At 41.1% G+C, this 19,829-nt stretch overlaps 1 protein-coding gene across 1 annotated transcript in view; it reads right to left on the reverse strand.

The window, feature by feature from the left end:
- MCTP1 (multiple C2 and transmembrane domain containing 1) overlaps positions 1 to 17,263 on the reverse strand; it is a 210,836-nt gene extending 193,573 nt beyond the window's left edge. Inside the window, exon 1 of the mRNA XM_059836614.1 lies at positions 16,685 to 17,263. Within this exon, the coding sequence (XP_059692597.1) occupies positions 16,685 to 17,263 (579 nt within the window). The remainder of the gene's footprint in view (positions 1 to 16,684) is intronic.
- Positions 17,264 to 19,829: the final 2,566 nt, after the last annotated feature.

Here is a 19,829-nt window from a genome sequence, read left to right on the forward strand (position 1 = left end):
CATGATTCTTTTTCTGATATTCTTCAACAATATTACTAGACATTTGCCAACAGGAGCATCAGTTACGGGACTTCTGTTCAGTCTGCAGCCCTATGCTGTACTTAAAGATATTATATTTATTATATGAAGCCACTAAGGTTTTTTTCATTCTTATTTGAATAATATACATCAGGAGAACTGCAAGTCAATGTTTTGCCTTTGTCAGCACCATTTCTTATATAAATTTTTCTTTATGTGTTTAACTGTTTCTGCAGTCACTCGCTCCTGGACAAAAATACCACTAGAATAAACCACATTATCTTATAAACCTTATATTAGTTGAGAATATATTCTTACAGTCACAGCAGAAAATGTTACAGGCCAACAGTATCCAATTATGAACTCCAACATAATATCTGGAGCACATTCAGACAAATCTATTACAATTCTTCTCAGACTATTTCCCTGTCACAGGTGGGGTTTTTTTTGTTTTTTTCATAATTCATCAGTGACTGTAAAAAAGATTTATCAGGGCCTCACCATGACTGTAACAGGTTATATCTCCCTCCACAGAGAAAATGGTAAGCAAAACTGGTTCAGTAACCTACAACTGGCCAAAAATGAAGTAGTGTCCGCTTTATAGGAAATGAGAATGAGTAGAAATCACAAGCACAGATTTGGATTACCTCTACTCACCTAACAAAATTATTTTTAAAATAGTAATAATAATAAAATGTCTCCTCCCATAAAAATAACCTGAAGAAGGAGAGGGAAAAAATGAAGCTAGAAACACTATATTAAGACTGAAATACTGACTAATGTTAGTCTTCCATGAGAAAAGGTGAGGCCAAACCAAAATGAACACACACCTTCAAAACATCCTGCAAAAATCTGCAGTCACCAAACCCCAAAACTTTCTGGTATTAACCCCACCTTGCTTTGGCTCCAGCTGTACCATCTTCAAAAAACAAGGATAAAAGCCCTGATAATTGCAGTGTAAGTGGAGGATAGCAAGTTGGAAACTGCTATTAGGGAATAGGGCAGCATGACACTCCATGGCCCAAAGAAAATAACCAGGCTTGAAAGAGAGAATGTGAAACTGAAAGTCCTTTCATCTAAAACAACATGAATCTGTGACTGCATGCTACCAGTAAAAATCTTGCTCAGAAAATATGTATCCAGGTACAGGACCATTCACACGAGACTACCAATATTGCAATTAAACACAAAATATATTCCAACCAAATATATTCCATTCCAAACACAGAATATATTCCAAGAAAAGAATGCAAAGACTAAATAAACTGACCAAAACCTTCAGAAGGAATCTGCAGCAATGAAACAGGCAGAAAAGTGTTTAGACTAATTCACATTCACTATCTTAAAATTCTAGTTATGATGAATTTCCTATACAAATGTAAGGTGAAGCACAGATCTCTACGAATCTGATATTTTGCTGGTAGGCACTATTAAGCATCTATTTGAAGCACCAGATAAGCAACTATTTGAAGCACCAGCTGGTGCTTCAAATAGTTGTTTAATAGTGCCTAACAGCAAAACATTCAATGGCAGAATGCAATCTCCTTGTTCTGTTAGAATCCCTGTTAAAAAAAGATGAATAAGCATAAAATAAATTTTAAAATTCGGAATCAAATTTTCAAGATTAGGTTATATATTCTTCCTTCAGGTATTTTTGAATTCTCATGAGATCTTTTTCCTAATTTTCATGAACATTTCATTCATTTATCTCATACTCTAATCAGACTTAAGACATCAAGAATCTCTTTGCAGACTGGTTTCTATCTATTTCAGATATTCTAATTCTATTCTTACATCTCTTTCAGGTATTGTTAAAGCCATTTTGATTTTTAAATGTAAATAAGAAACACAGTAGAAAAAGTCAGCAATTACAGCAGCAGTCCTTGAGACTCCATGACTGCTTTCAATTTTCACAGGGGATCAAACAGCTTCTCAGCATAGGAGTAAACCAAGTATGGTGTCTGGCTAGCTGGCACTGGCTGGAAGGCGCATACAGCCTCACAGTCATTTAGGATTTTAGTGGGCACTTAGGGAACAACTTCAGTTATCTGAAACATCACTGTTGGCACTGAAAGACACAGATATTTACAATGTTCACTATTGATGCTCATCAAGGTACAGGATGACATTTCTGAAACTGTACACATTGCCAGTAAAAGCACTGTCATTCACTTATAAATAACCACTTAAATTACCATAAAAATAATTTAAAACCAAAATAATAAATTAATTCATTTGCTATAAAGGATGGAAACAGTACAATTCCAGCACCAGCATTGTACACTTTGGAAGGATTAACAGCTTGGTTTAGTGACTACTATTAGTATTGAGTTCCTCTTCCATCACTAGGCAACAAACAGTCTGCTGGGTTTATGCTGTAGGGTTACATGAAAAGCATGTTGGAAATATTTTCTAGAAATCCAGCTTCTCTGCTTTGACAAGTGACTATTTTATTGCTATTAATCTCAAGTGACAGGCAGTATAAAAAAGCTACTTATAACCACTCTTAAAGAATTATTTATAGACTTCAAGTAAATTTAATGAAAGAGATAATTAGTATGAACAAGCATAACTTACATGGCACATGTGCATAATGATACAATTAAATACAACTGAAACAATAGGAGTTTATTCACACAAATCACTGCTGAAACAGACCTCCATCTCCCTCAAATATGCTAAAAAACAAAACAGCAAAGCAACAGCTGAAAAACTAGCATCAGCACAATCAGTGGATTTTGCCTACAGAATTGAGATACTTACTAACTGGTAAAATAAATGGCATCTCCCTCAGAGTTTCCTTACTGTATTAGAACTGCTGAAAGATTTTTTTTGGTTTTTTTCTAGAGATATATGAAGACTGGGTTTAAAACCTGCCTACTTAACACAGTTTCTTTTCATGAGATCCTGTTTCTGAGATGCAGAAAGCCAAGCTCTTCTCTCTGCTCCTCGTTTAATTTAAGAAGGCTGCTGCAGGAGTTCTCTGCCTTCATCCACGGGACCATCTGCTCAGGGGCACACAGAAAAAGCAACCTTCTACTTACATGTCCAGTTACTCACAGCATATCGAGTACCACAGTTCACACAGCCTCCAGCCAGTCTTGAAGTTGTGTCCCTTGTTGACATCCAGAAAGGCAACAAGTTAATCAGTTTCTCCATCTGCATGATGAGGCGCTATTTTACTACTAAATGCATCCCAACTGTATATTTTTAATATATTAATTCACATTTCAGGAAAATATGCTGCTTGCATCTCCTCCACTACACCTGAGACACATTAAAATGTTACTGGTGAACAGAACGCTTCATCCCAAACAGAAGCAGGATTTGCCAGTATGTCAAAGCTAATCCCCTTATAGGACCAGGACAAAGGAAACACAGTACTTGATGCATGAAAGTACAGTACTGCATGAAACACAGACACCTGAATTACACAACAACATCAGCATCAGCAAACGCCTTAGTGTAAGACTGAAAAACCTGGCGGTGTGTGTCACTGCTCCCCTGGCATTACATGAGGCATACATTCTCACTCCTCAGTTCTATGATAAACCATTTCCCTTCGTGATCACACAAAAGATATTCAGATTCAGTTTGAAAGCAGCACAGAAAATAACCATGAAACTGCCACTGAGAAGAGACACAGACTTCCTAATGCCATGTTACTGAAGTGCAGTGACACCTCAAGTTTCTTTCATTGTAGCAGTGATGTACACAAATGACAAATATCTTATGCATATTCCTGCATGTAAACATGTCCCATAGGACAAGAAGACACAGTCTTAGGGCAAGAAGACACAGTTGTAAGCTGCATCAGGATATGTTTAGGTTTGTCTTTAAGAAGTTCTTCACAGAACGAGTGATGGGGCACTGGAATGGGCTGCCCAGGGAGGTGGTAGAGTCACCATCTCTGGAGTTGTTTAAGGACAGACTGGACACGGCACATAGTGTCATGGTCTAGTTAAGAAGGCGGTGCTGAGTCACAGGTTGGACTTGATGACTTCAAAGCTCTGTTCCTAGATGATTCTATGATAAGTATGTACGCACACACTTGTTTAATTATTTCCACAAAAAATCTTCATATGGAAGGTCCAAAAATCTCTCTGGAATAAATCTGAACTAAGTTAGGTTAGTTAGTAAACAGGTAATTAGGTACCTGGCTTTCAAGTTCAAACAGTACAAGAGTACTCACTCATACTGCATGAGGAAAAGTATTATTTATTATTGTTAAATTATGCATATATTTAAATATGTACATAATATGAGGCTACAGTCAAAGATACACATTAAAACTTCTACAGTTGGAAGAGTTAGCTTCTTTAAGGAAAGATGGTTATTTTTGAGACTCTGTTCCACCTAATAAAGCAAATTTGTACTGCACTTCATTTTGGATGACGCAACACTGCAAAGTGTTTATTTATTATCATCATTTATTATCATTTAAACCATAAGCTCTATAGTTTTCCAAAAGCAGAATCATGCCTCCTAATTTTGGCCAAAATGGTGTCAGTTTTGGGTGTCATGTACCTTGGTGGCTGCAAATGGCTGAGATTTCCTTCAAGCTACATATGTAGCTCAGCTGTGGAGCTAAATTTAGCCCCAGCCAGATAAACAGCCAAGAGAACCTAGAGCTGTACTTGTGATGGTTAACCCAAGCCAAAATCCCTATTGCTGAAACTACAACACTAGATAGAGAAGTAGATGTTTAATAATTAAATTGCCTTTATCACCAGGACACTGAAGAAAAGTATAGTATTGCCATAGAAACTGAAAAGAAAGGCAAGACTTGGTGAAATCATTGCAGGAAGTTTCCCAGCAGATTTCCCAGCATGTTGGATTAGCATCCCTCCCACAGAAACCTATTATCTATTAACAGAGGAGCCTTAATGCTACTGGAATCCACAAACCAAATAGGACAGGAAACCACAGGACAGGAAAGACGCGGCGGAAAAATATTTTTTAAATAAATAAAAAAAACCCCTAAACACAAAGAGAAAACCAGTTATTAAATTATTACGTTACTTATGATGACAAGGAGTATTCTGACAGAAAAGTTCACACAGGCACTCATCAGAAGCAGATCACACAATTACTTCAACTAACCCATTAACATGACTTATTCTTTTTTGTAAGTCTTTTTCTTCCTTTGTTTCCTTGAAGCCCCAAGAATACTTCTGGAAGCACACTTATATTTGTACATGCTCATTACAGAGCTTCTTCCTTCACTCACCACTTCTTTTCTCATTCAGGTCTAAAGCCAAGATAAATACTTTCACTTTTCTTGTAAGTAAAAAAACCTAAGATTGGCTTAAGCCTGTGAAATTTACAAATACACTCCCAGCACTGTCTGAGTGATGTCTGTTTTAAAAGCAAAGCTGGCACAAGCTCTGCCATTCACATTCTGTGCAGCAATCTGACTTTCTACTTTGGTCTGGCTGCTTGACATCAGCTGTGACCTTCAAATAAACTCAGTCTTCAAATATGCTCAATCTGAGCATATACAAACAGGAATTTAGGCACTTAAAAGTAGTCTGAAAATGTAAGAGAAACTTCCAATATTATAAATATCTGTTTATATCACCCATAAAAATGTCCCAGTCTTCAGGGTCCTAAATGTCTCATGAAAGTCTAACTACCAAGGGATCATTTGAATTCTTGATTTTGCTGTTTGGTTCTTCCGAAGGTTTCTTTTAAAAATATTAATGTAATAATTAAGAAAACATCCTTTTCAAAGCTTGGGGTTTTCCCTTTCTTTTGTTGTTCTATGCACTGACCTTAAAAAACAAACAAAAAAGAAAATACATGAAGAGTGTTTCAAGTTTGCACTTCCAACAAAGGGTCAATGGCAAGTAGTAATTAGCTATGAAAACATTATTTGCATATCAAAATTCTAAACTTCTTAACAAGTATGGAACTCTCTGACTGCATTTATCTGTACAAAAATGTGCAAAAAATCTCTCATCTCTTCCAACTTATTTATGTTTTGACAATATCAGATTTTAGTCACAGAAGTTGTGAGGAACCACATTTTGGAAAAAGTTACTTTTTTTATAACAGCTCATTTGAGTTTAGGGTACCTACTTTTTTCCTGAGTCTATCATATCAGATTTCTTGGTCTAAATGTGTATCAATCTATTCTTTTTTAATACCACATACTTATTTTTAGGCATTTTCTTTCAAGTACAGGAGTCCTCCTTTCTTCTATTTCTTCCAGAAATTTCTTCCAGGATTTAATAATGCATACTACTGAAACATATTGCAGAATTTTTCATTTTCAATTTTATCAATATTCCAGAATTAAATAATAAATTATACTATTTGCTATTAAAACAGACTCTTTCCCTTTTCCCATCATTTCAAAGGAAGCATTCTCACATTTTTCTATTTTGCCACTCCTCCGTGATAAGCTGAGGCCCAACATGCAAGAAATAATTCACTCTTATGCTGCCAGCCCAGGTCCACCTGAGACACTTTAATCTTGGCAGCCCAATCCACCTGTTCATTGTTGTGATGCTTTTCAGTAGCCTGACTCCTAGGTATGTGTGCATATACATGAAGTGCTTTTACAGCTAACTCCTCTACCGGGCAAATGATGCCTGAACACAATTCCTCAGACCAGATGGGTTTACCTCTGTCCTGCCAGTTAGTCTACCATTGGTCCAGCCACCCCTGCAGTGCATTTACTGTCATCCTCAAGTCAACAAAGAGGTAGAGCACTGGCCATTTCTCTCATTTGGCAATACCTAAAGCCAGCTGGATGGCTTTCAGCTCTGCGACCTGACTTGATGCACCTTGTCCCTCCATAGCCTCTGTGACTCACCACGTAGGATTCCATAACATAGCTTTCTATGTTCGATATACTCCTATAACAGAGCAGGAACCATCACAAAATAAAGCATGTATTATTTTCCTTTTCTGGTCGTTGATTATGTGGTGGAGCATCCTAAGCCCACATCACCTTTTCCTTCCCCTCTCCTGATAATAATCCAAAATTTTTACCTTTGGGCCAGTTCATGCTTATTTCCAAGATCCCTGAGAAATGGCTGTTTCCTGTTCGAGCTCACTGGGTGGTCAAAGCAATCCACTTACTCCATGTATTATCTAGTGGCATGGGAATTCCCCTTTGAACATCCAGCCCAGCTCTGACTGGCAGTCAGAGTGCCAGGAGGAGCTGTGCTTTCGTGCCAAACACTCTTGAAGCAGCTCAAACTCCTTCAATAAACTGCAAGAATCTTGTTCTTAGTTAGGATTAGCGGGCCAGATCCTTTGTATCTCTGACTCCAGAAACCCAAGGGTCACCCTTGTGTCTCTGTGGGTAATTTTTAGCAGAGATCCAGAAAGGACCACTCTCCCTGGCTGCACTGTAGCGCATGTTTCTACATCTTGTTCTATCCTAACTGGCCCATGGGCTACTGCATTATCCTCCCCTGTTCCACCTCCCAAATTGGGTACAATTATTAATGAATTCCCAGAGGTACCACCCCAGGCCCAGGCAGAAGAGCAGCACTGAACACATATCCCAAATGACCCTCATTGCCCTTGATGTTATAATGTCATACAGAATATCACACTACGGCAACAAAGCCATTCTGATCCCTTTCCGCACTCCGGAAAAGAGCACTGTGAGGAACACATACAGGAACACATGAGTTAGGTACCACACCCACATGCACAGACCAAGCAATATTGTAACCAGGGGGCTCTGTACCTAACACAAAAAATGCTTTAGATCAAAATTGTTTCCGACCAGCTCAGACAGATAGATCTGTTGTTACTTCAACCCTTCGGTTTTAAGCATTAGTTTAAACCCAGCTGGAAACTAAGCTTTATGCAGTCAGAAAGAGAGGGACAAAAGGCAGAAGTAGGTTGAGATAACCATTTACTGGCCAACACCAGTGTGATAAGAAAACAAACATTAATAGCAACAATACTAATAGCACCACTATATGGAAAGGGTGATTCACATGCAAAATGCTCACTGAGTTCAACCCCATGTGACTGCACCACAGTTAGAGCTGGAGCTGCTCCACCACAGCATTCACACTTGCTCCCAGGAAAAAAGGAACAAAATGGTGACAATCCTCCATCCTCAGTCTTCCACCCAAAGCCACATTCCTCTTCTTGGCAGAAATGTAAATCCCTTACTCCTGCTCCCTATGATGATGTAGCACAGCAACCCCAGGGTGCCTGCAAGGCTCCAAGCTACAACACCTCATGGGAACTGTCAGAAAATTAACTCTGTCTTTGGCCAAAATTGGGACAACTTGAGACATTCTAATCCTGCTAATTCAATACATTACAAGATGTATTATACTAATTATAAAAAAATCCCTTTGTGTCAAATTATCCATGTAACCGTACTTGTATCCATCAGTTTATAAGCTATTAAAATGATCCTTCAGGTCCTTCCAACGCAATCCACTCTGTGATTGTATGATTTTATTGGCTCAAATGACTACACACAAAAACAAATCAATAACATTCAAGCAGAGCACAAAGGAACAAGACTGCTCACCATCCTTATTAATTACCTGACTTGATAAGACATAGTCTTTCTCCTCACCAAAAGAGTCACTCACATGAAACATGAGATGCATTTACTGACAAAAATCCCAGTACTGCAATATTTTTATCCCCAGATCTCACATCTCACACTGAGTCTGAATCTTTCAAAACCAGATATTTTGACAGTGATGGTATATCATTGTTCCTAAGCCTTTGAAATATGAAACCTCAGGCTTGCTGGCAAGGTATAAATCACTGTCTCACAAGAGAAACAGTGCCCATAAGGGTATAGCAAAACCATGTATTCCACACCCACCTGCATTATTCTTGATGAACTGTTAGTGGTGGATCCTTTGCAACAGCTGCTCAGTGCACACCAGACGCCAGACTGCAAGCTGGGTGTTAAACCCTGAGTGACAGGACAGCATTTCTTGGTCTTCACATATTGACTCGCAGTTATAACGATACCCAGCCTAAGGGGGCCATCTCTGCCAGTGGGCCATAATGGCTCAACAGCCCCAAAGGGCTCAGCTCTACCAGCCTAGGTCATCAAGGACTCCCCAGAACATTCCAGGTCTCATGGGGTCATACCAAACCACTCCAGATTTCTCAGCCCTGGGGAAGGTCCTGAACATTCCTGCCTGAATCTGACCATATATAACCTGGGGTTTTGGGACTGGAAGAACAATCATCACAAATGGGCATCCAGAGGAGGAACCCAAATTTTCACAGGACAACTGCCTTCCACAAGATGACAACCATCATTTCAGCAGCTCTGCAGCTACTGCTTAAATGGACTGCAACCACCACCCAGGACCAACAGAGGCCAGGTTGTACTCTGACTTTGTCAGTTTAAGCCAGTGTTTCTGTACTTTCTGCCTTTATTGTAATTTTCCTTTTAAATTGTAACTCCAACTTGAGATCTCTCACAAGGTATTTGCATGAAGTTAATTTCTCCTGCTAGTTTACCTTCAAACCAGCACAGTCACCTACCCCATGAGACTTCAATATACACAAACACATTCTGGAATTTGTATATTCTACATATACAAGGTAATTCTGGTGCACTTGCTATGGTTTGTCATCAGTTCACACTTACAGAAATACACTGAATGGAACATACACTGAGCAGAACACAAACTTTACATAAATAACCCTCCATACTGGACTAAAGGTGATCTAATTTGTCTTTTCCATAAATTAAGTCTACCATAGATAAAAATTGGGGGAATTCTGCCTTCTCTTACAAGGAAGAGAAGGTATTTCTTTTTTTAAACTTAAAAGCTTCAGGGATTACATTGTAACTACTCTCTTAAAATTACTTACAGGATAATACTTGTAATATCCAAGATCTAGGATGGATAGTAAGATTAGAGAGGAAAAGGCAAATATAGCCTTCAGATCAATGGCAAATTCTCAGTCATCTTGCCAAAGACCAGAAATTTATTCAATGAGGCAAAAAAAAAAGAAAAAAAAAAGAAAAAAAAAAGAAAAAAAAAAGACACTTGGGTCTATTAATTTATTAGCACGTAACACAAGACAGACCAGTTAAGCTAGAACTTCCTACAAAACTGGGTACTAAATGACATAGTGGCAGTTTTAAAACTGTTTTAGAAATATTTTTTTTTAAACACTAGAAAGTAATTCTCTCTGCAACAATATTCTAACTGATGATAAGTCTTACTAGAATTACTAATTTTCTGCATTCAACATTCAACATTTCAAAAAGAGGGAAGGAACATTTTTCAGTATTTCTTGGGAAAAAAGAAAGTCTAGCACTACAACTGGGTTTCTATATCTGTATTTTTAAATTTTTAAAGTTCAGCACAGGTCAGTAGGTTATGAAACACACATATGGATTACACTGTACAAGTTTTGAGTAAGAGTTTTGAGACAGTCACTTGAAATCCAGATAAAACCCCTGAAACTTAAGCACTTCACAGCAGAGTCACTTGTTACAAAATAAGTGTTTATTTGATCTTTTGGTGCAAGGACTGTGGCAAGTCCTATCACCCAAACATCTATTATTCTCAATATAATTATTTCACAATAAGTGCCTTTATATATGAGCAGTAAATGCAAAGGGTGAGGAGAAAAAGAAATAAAGTTTAAATGAGGTCACAGATAAACAGCCACTATTAGTTCACTTTAAAATATCTAAACATGAGGATAAATGCAAACTGGTCAATACTGAATAAGCATGTAGCTCACTTTGAAAACTCCTCAGATCTTTACTTAATTAAGCAGATGTCATTCAAGATACAATTAAATAACAACTCCATTGTGCCATATCTTGATTTCTCTTCCGGTAATATATATACACTGTATTAAAATACTGTAAACTGACAGTCTGGTCAGATGCTGACAGAGAGCAAGAAACAGGTTAGTGCATCTCAAACTGCTGAAAGATTAACCTTCTATTAGAGGTTAATACAACGAAAAATTGGGCAATGAGAACATCCCTTAACAAAATCAGATATCTAAGAAAACTCTTGGAGAAACAAATAGCTTTAATTAGTTGCAACAGCTGTCTTACAAGGAACAAACTTCAGCAACAGCTTTTTACTCTTGGTTGTTAATTCTGTGTAATTTAACCAGCTCCATGGTCTTCTCACCCAGCCTAAACATTTTTTCATCTACTCATTCCCTGTGTGTCAGTGGCCACATCCCTAAAAGCAAGTGTTCTCCCACTTTCTAAAATACTGCCCTCTCCATTTTTAGAATTATGCTGCTCTCAAATCATTCTCCCAATACCTGTGCAAAATAGCTCTCTCCAACTCTATTTTGTACCAGCATTATGTCAGGAAAAGGTAATTAATGCTTAACAGTCAGCAGTTTTCAAATTTTCTCACCACCTTCATCTTTCTCAGTGAAATTAGAGTAGCAATTAAGATCCTCTTGGGTGACATTATCTTTGTAGCTTTTCATTGACATTTCAGGCTTTTGTCTTTTCTTCTACTTTTTCCTTCTCTGGCTGGATCAATTACATACACCAATTATAAAAAACAAACTAAATTTTTCCCTTGTGTAACTTCACTAACTCACATGGCTCTAAACCAATTATAGATTCATTCTGGTATAGCCAGAGAAACATGCATGGTATGCCAGTCTGGGCTTCATTGTCTCTGCATCCCACTCCACACTAAATTCAAATTCCCCTCTCTTCTCTTCAGGCTTCTTCCCAGCTCAACCTGTACTCCTTTCTACTAACTGAGATTTCTTTTCTCTTTCTCAGCATCCCAGTAGAAGACAACACTCTTTACCCTGAAAGTGCAAATAACCCAGCTCACTAAACTCCCCTTCTTTCTTCAGGTCCTCCTCCTGTGCCACACAGTTCACCCTCTTACATCACCTTTATTGACTAATAGTTATCTTTATTTGTAAGAATGGGAAAGACCCTGGATCTGGATGCATCTCCAGTTTTTCACTTCATCTCATCTCTCATCTGTCTATATTTATATATTCTAGACCACTGTTTCCCAATCCCTGCTTATTAATGAAACAAAAAGCTTCATGTGTCATAAAATTAATGACACTTGCTTTCTTATGGCTAAGAAATTAGAGGTTGAGCAGCAGCCCTAGTCAGCCCCCATCTTCCCTCTGCAATATCCCAGTGCTCTTCCACACCTCCAAGTTATTCACATAGTCACTTACAGAACTGGAAATTGATGGAAGGGGTTAAGAACCTGTCCACTCTTTTGGTGTAATGGATCAACCTGGACAAATTTTAAGAAGTCAAGAAATCACAAAATTTGTTGTCAGATTTGTTGTTATCTTTGAAGAAAACACACTGGAGAGAAGTGCCCACAAGAGCTCTCACTGTGACAGTCAGACCGCAGCCTGGACATCCCTTCAACCAAGAACCCTCTCCCTAAGCCCTCTTCATGTTCACTTTTGATTCAATATGACATATGACCAGATCCATGTTCTTTGATTAATATAGTGAAATACTTGTAGGGTCTCTATTACTGCAAGACTTAAGAAACCGGGATATTTTCACCCTCCTGGTTTTTACTAAATTACTGTGACAAATTACTGTGATATAAAACTTTTCATGCAAAGCTACATCTCACATTAAAGAAAAAGGCCATGCTGGCACAGGCACTGTCAGATAAATTCATGCTCCAGCTGGCATGGAAAGGAAAATTAAAAGGGACAAGCAGAAAAACCCTTGCCTCACTGCCTTGGGCCATGGCAGTACACTCAGACACTGGAAGCATTGTGAAGCATTGCTCCTGGAATGTTGTTGTCATCTCCTGTCCAGGGGACACCCCAGGAGGCTTCCATCACCATCATCTAAGTCCTTCAAGGATGCAGCACACATGTGGCTCTCAGCTACATGACAGTGACTGGCTGCCATGTGGAAAGTTATGAAAAGTTTGGCCAAAGAAACCTGTCTCATAGTCTTTGGAAACTGTAAGAAGGATCATGTATAATTGCACATGTGTTCATTTCTTTGTCCTAAAAACACACATTTACATTTCAGTTACTGCTTAAAAGAAACCTAAGTTTCCTGCCTATTTTAAATACTTAAAATGCCATTTCCAAAAATATTGGAAATATTACTCCAAGAAGTATTCAGTCTTCAGCAAAGAACTAGGTTAGTATTTAGAGCTCAGATATAATAGGTATTGTTTGCATAAGACTACACTTCTATTTGTGCTGTTCTGCTCAAACCAAGATAGTAATCCTATACAATGCAACAGAAGCTTTATTCAATACTGAAAAAACTAGGTCTCTGCTAGACTGTCCATGCCCAATGCAATAGTGCTATATCACATTTTAATGAGTTCAAATAAAATTTAAATTGTTTGATTATGCTAAATATATGTACATTTCATGATAACAGACTTACACTGTAAGTCTTCCCACCAACTACCTCATGCTCCCTCTCACTGATGATAAATGTATTATTTCAGCTTAAAAGCACAAAAAAATTGACTTATTGTGGGATTTTATTTCTCCCCACCATCTCCCTTAAGATACTACATATCTTATATTTATGCATGCAGATTTGCTAAAAAAATTCAACAGTCTTGATCCAAATGAGGCAGTAGCATCTGCTTGCTCTCTATTTCAATAAAATTTGACATATGCTTTAAAATAAGTTGCAATTTTATGCTGATTTACTTTTAGGTAATTTAATCTCATTTTAACAATTCTGATATACTTCTTTTAATCTCTGGGCAAGTAAGGCTGCAGTGAAAGACAAGGAAAATCCAGACACTGCTGTAAGTGTGCAGGTGTGTCCTGGTTACAGAAAAAAACAGAATGGAGCTTCTAATGATGTTTATTCCATATCACACACATTATCACTGTGGTCCCAGCAGGAAAAGCCAAGGAGCAGGAGGGGAAGTGCACCATCTTGCCTGGATCTCTCCAGGGAGAAGGTATCGGGATAAGCCAGGTGGACCCAGCCTCTCTTCACCACCATTCCTCTGAGCTGTGGCTTTAGGATGTGGTGCTGAAGGACAGCAATGCCGAGTCCAAGACAACTGCTCCAGGGAATATTAGAAAAGAGAGAGAGAGAAGGGGCACAAGCTCAGCTGTGCTATTCAGAGCCCAAGCCCCAGCAGAGCCAAGTGAGTGGTGAGCAAAGCTAAGAGGAGGCTGTGCAGAACATATTGGAGCGGTCTGAGGTGGCAGCATGGCACAAGACTCAGAGGGGTTTGCTTGCCCTACTTAGACTGGGCTGGGGGGGGATGAGAACATTAAGCCACCAGAGCTCTCATGGCCATATTGCCCTTGTCTGAGTACATACCAGTCACTATCTTTGGGAAGCACCTTTTCTTTTGTTCCCAGAGATAAATGCCCTTTCATGGGTGGGACAACCTCTTTTTATATACTTTTCTCACTATGGATATTGCTGTGATTATTGTGATTTTAGTAAATTGTTATTTTTACTCATAATCTCTTACTGTTTCTCCCTTGTCAAAGGCACAGGGAGAAAGGGAACAGCTTGCTTGGAGGTTGGTTCCCTGCAGTTGTTAAAACCAGCACATGCTGTAAGTAAAACTTGGATTTGAAAAATGCAAGTTATTCCAAACTACTATTCACGCCACCAGATGTGTAATCCCAAATCCTCAGAAGGGTGTAAAGACCATGACTGAGGTTAGGCAGGGACTTCACTGCCCTGGGGTACAGCCTGTAAGCATGAAAGACTTGGCTCCTGAGGTACACTGAAATGGAAACTCCAGCTGCTCACAGTGGAAGGTCCTTGCTCTGTTAACAGATCACTGAAGAGTACCAGGCATATTTGAAGTCAACCAACAACACTTTATAGTTGGAGTCTTACTTCCCCAAATATCCTATAACTCAATGAAGCTGGTGAATTAAACTAGATTTAATAACCCAAGTAAGATTATACTTTAGAATTGAGAAAAGCAGTGAATGTGCTTATTATGAAACAGCAGAAAAGCTATTCTGTTTCAGATCTTCCCTCTGAAACAAACACAATCAGCAGCTCTGCAAACTTCATCAACACACAAGCAAGCTTTTCTATTACCAAAACCAGCATGTCTGGTATCCAGGCACAGCCCAAATTAATACTAGAAAACACTTGGAGGAATTGGTCATAATCCTGCTAATTAAAAACAAGTGTTAGAAAGCCTAAATTGATTTGATTTAGCACTATTCTTTCCAAATGTTATGACTGTACCTTGTTCTAAACAACTCACAACTAAAAAGCATTTGATGTGTTTTGTAAACAAACTACAATTCTTTACTAAACACAACAGCAGAACAACACTGAAGTCACACATTTTCATATTGCTAGATGCAGCAGTCTTTAAAGCAGAATAATGTCCTGTTGTCTCACTCAATAGTACTTAAATACTTAAAATGTGCAATACATTCTTGTGAGCCAGCGGTTTGGGGAGGAAGGGATTAACTACTGCAGGGAAATGCCCACTTTAGAGACACCTGTCACAATAATCCCACCTGAATAAGCAATGATCTAAACCCTTTACAAGCATTATACAAGAGTTTCCAGTCAGGCCAGTGATTACAACCAAAGCATCCCCATGACAAAGTTAAGTCTAAGTCCCGTATTTGTGAAGACTAACTCCTCTGATTCTGCAGAGGTACATTAAAGTACCACTGACCTCAAGGTACACTCGCAAATCGCTGCAGAAATACTGTCATTCTTTATTAGCATAGATACTGCTCTGGCAGCAGCCAAATGCATTTATACAGCCTATTTTTGACAACACACAGAGCATGTCTTTTAGTTCAGCTACTCATTTCCCCCTGCTTATGACCTAAGACAATTTAAAATAATATGCATTAGTCAGTTATTCTTGAGAAAGGTGGATGACTGCTTAGAATTACACAAGATCCAAAAATATTCATATGTTTTGCACTTTTCTCGCAGTGAATTTATTCCGAGATTCAGCAGTCCCTATGAACAGTAGCTTCACCACGCAATTTAAAAACTGACAGCTGGAAGAGTTATGGCTTTGTTTACTGCCTTCTCCCAACAACCAGAACGAGTCTTGTAGACTGAACTGACAGCTCCATGAGACAGTACCCAGCCAAATAACTACCTACAATCTATTAAATGTGTACCAGTGGTTGTCGTTTGCGTGTCTTGCAGAAATCAAAAGACATAATAATTCAAATTTGGATAACCAAACAAGGAAAAAAGCCGAGATCACCTGAGGAAAAGCCGTGCTGCATGTGTTAAGAGCAGACACCAGCAGAGACGGCCCGCGCAGAGCTGCGAGCCGTGAGAGCGAGGGAAGCCCACCTCCAGCCTCCGAGACACCTTTCCCCTGCACGGTTTATGCAATGAAGGTGTGAGGGAGGTCGCTCCTGCAGCGGAGCAGAGCAAGGCTGGCAGCGGTGCTCCCACGGCTCGGGCCGCGACACTGCCGGCCACGGCGTGCTGGGGAATGCAGGGCTCCGACGCGGGCAGGACCGGGGCCGGTCCCCTCTTAAGGCGAAGGGCACTGCTCAACAGCGAGCGAGCGGGAGGAGGGCTGAGACTCAGCCGTGGCCGGCCTTCGCTTCACCTCAGCTCCCTTCCCTAGCGGTCGCCCTCCCACTTCTCTTTACCTCAGTTCCCTTCCCACCTCTTCTACCCTCCCCAAGGATTACCACCCCGCCCGCTCAACCTCCCCACTCGGCCCTGTACGCAGAGACGACGCGGGCCGGCACTCACCGCGCTGCTGTCGCCGTCCTCCGTCCGCTGGTCCTGGATCCTGCCGGGGGCGGGCGAGCCCTGCAGCAGCTGCTCCAGGCAGGCGGTACTGGGCAGCGAGGAGCTCTTCTGGTGGGACAGGTGCGCCCCGGGCCGGCGCCCCTCCCTGCCACCCGCCGGCCCCTCACAGCCGGCGGCGGGCTCCGGGCGGCGGCCGGGCGGCGGCCCCTTGCCTTGGGGAAGCAGGTGCTCCCGCAGGCGGCGCAGGGCGGAGCCGGACTCGCCGGCCGGCTCCAGCGGCTCGGCAGCTGAGCAGCATAGGTTGGGCTGGGAGGACGAAAAGACGCGGTCTAGCACTTGCCGCCGTCGCTTGAAGCCGCTCCACTTGCCACCGGGCTGGAGGTCCACCTTGCTGCTGGCCGGCGGCGGCGGGGCGAGGGGCTCCGCAGTGCGGCGCTCGGCTGCTGCCCGCCCGCCGCCGCTCCGGCCCTTGCCCCCCAGCTGCAGGTTCTTCCACAGCCGGGCCTGGAAGGAAACCGCCGGCTCGGGTTCGCTGGGCTTCTCCCCCGTGGTCACTCGGGGCTCCTTGCCCGGCTCCATCCTTCTCCGCCCGCGACGGGGACGGCGGTGGCGGCGGCAGCAGCAGCAGCAGCAGCAGCAGAAGAGTCCGCCGGAGCCCGCCGCCCTCTCTCCGGTGCGGGGCGGACCGAAACGGAGCGGCGCCCGCTGCCGGAACGAGCGCAGGGCTTCGCCGCACCGCCCCCCGCTCAGCGTGGCGCGCCCGAGGGAGGATGGTGCTGCAGCCGTGATATTGAAGATAAAGGAAGGACGAAGCTGCCACCCTGGCCCATCTGAGCAGAAAGTTTGCCACCCTAAGCCCACCACCCCCCTGGGTGGTCCTTCGGTGGCGGCAGGCGGTGCGAAGCCTGGTAAAAAAAGTTATCGGCGAGGTGCAGGGGGAGCAGCGGTTCGCGTACAGATAGTGCGGCAATGCACGTGAGGACTTGGCAGGAGGGGTTTGCCCTGCCCTCCTCCCCACCTGTTTCCTGCGGCGGAGACTGCCTCCTCTTGCGGGAGGACGGGAGGGCGTACGCCCCGCAGGCCGCGGATGGCGGAGTGTGAGCGCCCGGCTGCTGCGGTCTCCACGGGGCCGGGAAACACCCAGATCCTCGGGTGAAGGTGGGAATGTGAGGCGGCTCCCTGTGCAGCAGGCATAAGCCCGACTCGCAGTAACTTTGTGGAGGGAAGGTTCAGTGGGATTTCCTCATGCATGTACAGAAAGCGCTGCGGGAAATGCGGGCCTCGTCACTGGCTCTGTCCTTCGGCGGCGATGGATACTGAGTGCAGAGCCCGGCCCGGCAGGACCCGCCAGGCATGGGGGGAGCAAACCCGCAGATCGTCTGCCGTTCTTGTGTTTCCTAAATTAAAGGTTTTCTTACCATAGCATGCTGTACTAGTAGCCCCATCACTGCATTTTTGGATATTTCTTTTGTAATTAAAATCATACCAGCAGCGTGATTTCAGAACAAATCTTTGCGTACCATGAAACAAACAAGCAAAAGGAATCTTTTTGTGCAGAGTGAGCCGTAGCTTTGTGCAGTGTACTTTCGGCTTTCATTTAAAAAGACACTTCTCTCGATGGAGGATTTGGCCTCCTATATTTAACTTTCCTAATAAAGTTTGCAACCAGGCATTTAACAGTACAACTTTTGCTGAACAGAATATGAGGAAAATGAAGAATACTGAGATAAAGTGGGTGCTTCCAAATCATCAGGGCCTTGGGAATTCAATCTACAATATTTGAGAAAATAGCCAAACCACTGAACCACTAGCGGTTATTTCTGAGTAATCCTGCCAATTAAGTGACATTTTAGGATCAGAAAAAAGGAGGCAAAGATAGTAATAGAAAAAAGAATAAACCAAAAATTTTTAAGATAGAAAATTATAGTTAAGTAACTAACTTTAATGAATCCAAATAATCAGCTTCTAACTACCTGAAAGCAAAAGCATGAGGTAGCAAAGCTCAAATGGATCAAGGTCTGGAGGAAGCTTATGTGTCCAAATGTTTCAGCTGACATCTTTAAATCAGATAAGGAATTTGCTAAACTCTTCAAAATATTTGTTTCCTGTAAGTAATGAATTTTCTCAGGGAACAGGAATCAAAAGAATAAAAAAATCATTTTGTTCGCCAGCTACACTGGGGACAGTGAAAAAGGCTGAAATAGATTTCAATATATGTTTCTGCCTTGTGTTTGACTCTTTTTATTTCCACCTTATACTTAAAACATAAAATAAGCAGCTTTTCAGATAAGTTTTCTGTTAAAGTGACAATGTTTCACAAAACCAGCAGATAGAGGAAGACTACAAAAGTGTATTCAGAAGATCTTACTTTACTAAATATACTGAACTACTCTCACACATTTAAATGACAGTTATTTTAACCAGTGATCATATTTTTCTATTAAAAAGAAAAAAAAAAAAAGGACCAGAAATTTGTAGTTTATATAGACATACTCCCTTCAGCAACTAATCTTGGAAGTACATGGAAGCTTGTTGTCTGCGAGGGGTGTACGCAAGCCTCCATGTGGCTTGTGCTGTGTTTTTATGATCCGTGCATTGAGTGGTTTCAAGTATCATACTGACAGGCCTCCTGATTCTTTTTCCACAAAAGCCAGCATAAGCTTTCCTTACATTAAAATTGTATCATTACCAAATCTGTCTAACCTGCCTCCTTTTTATCCAACCAGCAAGCAGATTTGCTTACAAAGAAAAGGGTCAAAGTAGGGGACCTGTTTAGTTGCAGAAACACTAATTGTCCTTGGGGCAAAATCTGTCTGGGCTGGCAAGACAGTAAATGACTATGCTGAGGCAGAATGGGATTATTCTAAAATTAATTCAGATCAGGTCACCATAAGTAGTTTTACAACACTGTGAGTCATTCTGCACATTGAATTACTTGAGCTATATTCATTTGTTAAAGTTGAAACAGAATTTTTCAGAAATATCACAGCAAAACCTCAAGCTACGTTCAAACAGAAATCTCAACATGGATTTAACACCTGTACAGATGAGAACAATACTTATAAAGATATACATTTATTAGCCTTATAAACAAGGATATCTGAAAATATTTCTTTGTGCCATATTGCTTCAGTATTTTGAAAGC

The sequence above is a fragment of the Haemorhous mexicanus genome, chromosome Z (assembly GCF_027477595.1).
Source record: "Haemorhous mexicanus isolate bHaeMex1 chromosome Z, bHaeMex1.pri, whole genome shotgun sequence".
Taxonomy (NCBI): domain Eukaryota; kingdom Metazoa; phylum Chordata; class Aves; order Passeriformes; family Fringillidae; genus Haemorhous; species Haemorhous mexicanus.